Source organism: Dendroctonus ponderosae, unplaced genomic scaffold (genome assembly GCF_020466585.1).
Source record: "Dendroctonus ponderosae isolate FM_Combo_2020 unplaced genomic scaffold, Dpon_F_20191213v2 Dpon_F_20191213_194, whole genome shotgun sequence".
NCBI classification, from domain to species: Eukaryota; Metazoa; Arthropoda; class Insecta; order Coleoptera; family Curculionidae; genus Dendroctonus; species Dendroctonus ponderosae.
In genome coordinates, this window is record NW_026018104.1 from 13893 (window position 1) to 17320 (window position 3428).

The 3428-nt window shown below is 31.1% G+C and overlaps 1 protein-coding gene across 1 annotated transcript in view; it reads left to right on the forward strand.

Annotated features, from left to right (window-relative positions):
• The window catches only part of LOC125503335 (neuronal growth regulator 1-like), a 17188-nt gene that overhangs the window by 2778 nt on the left and 10982 nt on the right, over nucleotides 1–3428 (forward strand). Inside the window, exon 2 of the mRNA XM_048663425.1 lies at nucleotides 2177–2464. Within this exon, the coding sequence (XP_048519382.1) occupies nucleotides 2177–2464 (288 nt within the window). The remainder of the gene's footprint in view (nucleotides 1–2176; nucleotides 2465–3428) is intronic.

The following is a 3428-nucleotide window of genomic DNA, read 5'->3' on the forward strand; positions in this document are numbered from 1 at the left end:
TTGTCTATCTTATTGTCACTGTATAATTCCATGGTTACGGGAGTTTTAAATAATTACGAAGCAACCGGTATTTGCCCAATGTTAATTAGGCAGATTACCTTGAAAAGCATTGCTGCCGTACTTCTGATATAGTTTATTGGAAATTTCTCAGTTTTTTATAACAATTAATTTCTTTTACTATTTTTTCTGTACTCCCGAGACACCCCCAGACAACACCTTCAGAGGAATGACGCCAATTTTGAATCACCCTGTATGCATCCCAAATATCAATTTTGACTTAAATTGTTATTAACCACGAATCCCGAATTTGTTTCGTTACAGTTTTTAAAATTTATAATACCCGTTAATTGCTTCACATTTATTGAGTAATTAAAATGTCTATATTAATAACATGTGCAACAGTTTGCCATTGTAACAACAATCATTTCAGGAAAAATCAAGTTGTGGTAGAAATTATTATTGCCTATATGTATTTTTCGCCGCATAAATGCTGTAAATTTTGAAACATTGATTCAGTGTTAATGACAAAGACCAATTTTAGTGTAATTTAATAAGCACGTTGAGCAGGATTTCAATAAATTCACCCACTCAAAAATTTGAATGTCTTATGGCTTTGAGCAATCAACATATTGTCGACATTTGTTTATTTAATTGTTAAATTATTTTAAAGACCCTTTTTGAAAACTTTCAACTTACTATTCCTAGTTACAAATTAAACACTAAATCTACTGTAATACCACTACCGGTTAATTTTACAATAGCTTTATTAAGGTACTTGGCACCAAATTTAACATTGTTCGAACACGCGAATATTTCCTCACTTAATTTATGATGAACTGGTAATAAAAACGTTTTCTTTCAATCTGTAATTTCTTTTTGATTTACCTATATTATAGATAAACGATAGAAAATTCGTTGTCAAAACGCCAAAGTAACATTTCAGTGTTCATCAAATTTGTTATTTTAAATTTCTCTTATGAAATAGCCCTATATTTCTTCTCGCTTGAGGCTAAGTATGCCGAAATTTATTTCAATTCAATTAATTTCAACATTTTTTTTCACGCTGGTTTGAAAAAATTTTGATTGGTAAATGTATTTACGAAAATATTGTTATTTTATTTATATGATTTACTGCAAACCATTTGCTTCATACCTCTCATTATTATGCCTGCACACATAATGGATATTATTGGTAACGTTATAAATTTAAACCTCAGAATACAAATAAATATTATTAAATTCAAAATGAAACATTTTAGTCCAATTTTAATCAATGATCATTATTCATATCTCGTTCCATGCAAAAAATATATTACTGAAATAACGTGCAACAAATGCTTCAAATTTTCATCACAACGGAACAACTATATTTGGCAAAGTTTCCGTATAAATTACTGGGCAAATTCATTTTGTTATTGCCGTTATGGCCATGCATTTTTATTGCCATTTACACTGCTTATTAAACATTTTATTTGCATATGGTTTAATATGTGGTGGCATAATAAAGCAGAGAGCACAAAGTAGATAACCATGTTCTCGTTTGAACTTTCGGATTCAGTACATGTTAATGATAATAACCAAATTTTAATTTCAATTTGGAAAATGGAAATGTAAGCTAGTTTAGGATAACTTTATGTGAGTTACTTACTACATACAAAGTAAACTATTTTTGGAAAAATATTGAATAATAAGATAATAGCAAAGCGCTGAATCTCATATATTTAGGTGGGGTGTTACATGATTCATGTTGGGTGGTGTGGTCAATCTTGTTCTTTGAGTTCTCACCAGTTAACGGATATTAACGCTCACCATGGTAATTTGAAAATTTGAACGAGCTGCCTTGAAAACGCCGGTTGTAGTAGTACCAAACTCTCCAAGCAAGTTCTCAAATTCTTTAGTCTTGGGGTTTATAAACTAGCCAAATTAAACCAAATAGAAGACATATTTTAGGCATAGCCGTCAAACATTATTATGGGGGTGCTCTGTTTGCAGGAGATTGAGTATCTTGAACTTGATTTCAATAAATATGTGTTGATTAATTCATATTGTAGCATAGTCTTTGGTGATTTTCAAACTTATGTAAACGAACTAATTTTAATCTAAATATGGAGGAATCATATTTCGACATCATAGATATCCGTATAGACTGAAATGTGAACAATTAATTTGTTTTCAGAGGCGCAAGCGGAAATACAGGGAGCTCCAGAACTCTACATCCGAGCAGGTTCTCTGCTAAGACTTGTCTGCACTTTAAAACATTCTACAGAACCTCCTGCTTTTGTCTTCTGGTTCCATGAACAGAGAATGATCAACTATGATCAGGGAATTTCTGTGGTGGAAAGCAGAAGCTCTAGCATACTACATCTGCAAGATGCGGATAAAAGTCATAACGGAAACTACACTTGTAGTCCTAGTAATGCAGTTCCAGCTTCCATCAATGTCCATGTCTTAAATGCAACTGCGGGTAAGTACTTTTATTTATAAAAAATGCGTCAGTAGAGGAATTTTAAAAAGTACTCTGCAAAGCTGCTGGTTTGGAAGTGTGGTACGTTCGATTTCAGATCTGAAATCGATCTCGTCTTGCACTGAACCTTGATCAAGAAATTATGATTTATTCAGTAACATTGTTATTAGAACAGTGAAATCAGTAAATTTTTATTTTTCATGATGCCCAATATATTACTCATTCAGCTTGTTTAAAAGTGATTTTCTGAGATGAACATAATAAATTTATTTGGTGAAATTATAATTTTGAACTCAGCTTGAACTGAATACAGACATTTTTCATTCTTTTTCAGGAAACATTGGTTTCGCTTTTTTAACCTTTAGGCGCTCATTTAATATGAAATATTATTAAGAAGTGCCTTTTGCTTAAATAGCAAAATCTCTATTGAAATCGTCAGAAATGTTTGAAGTATTCAGCAGCAAAACTTACATAACATACCACAAACCCTGGATAATTATTTGGAATTCGGATAATTCGTTCGTGATTAATACATAGGCATGTCGTAGTGTGAACTCTTCCAGCTAATTATGTTAAAAATTATTTTCCTTTATTAACTTAGTAAATTTTATTGATTACATTCCCTTGTTCGATACAAGTACAAAACTGTGAAGGGTATTATATTAACCACTAGTTAACGTATTTTTAAAGTGCTTACTGAAGTGCCAAAATACATGTTGATTGAACTGAGTTTCGGAACTATTCTAGTCAATTGTACTTTCGATGACAATAAATCATAAATAACTATAGATAAGGTCTATATTGTTGAGGCGGTTTCATTTTTTACAAATTTCTTTTTGGGTATTTCGCCTCAAAAATTTTTGTCTTTTAAAAAGACAGAATTTCCTCACGTCTTTTATTACAGATTGATAAATAGTACTCCTATTTCGCAATAAGAACGAATTATTTATCAAAAAGTAATCAA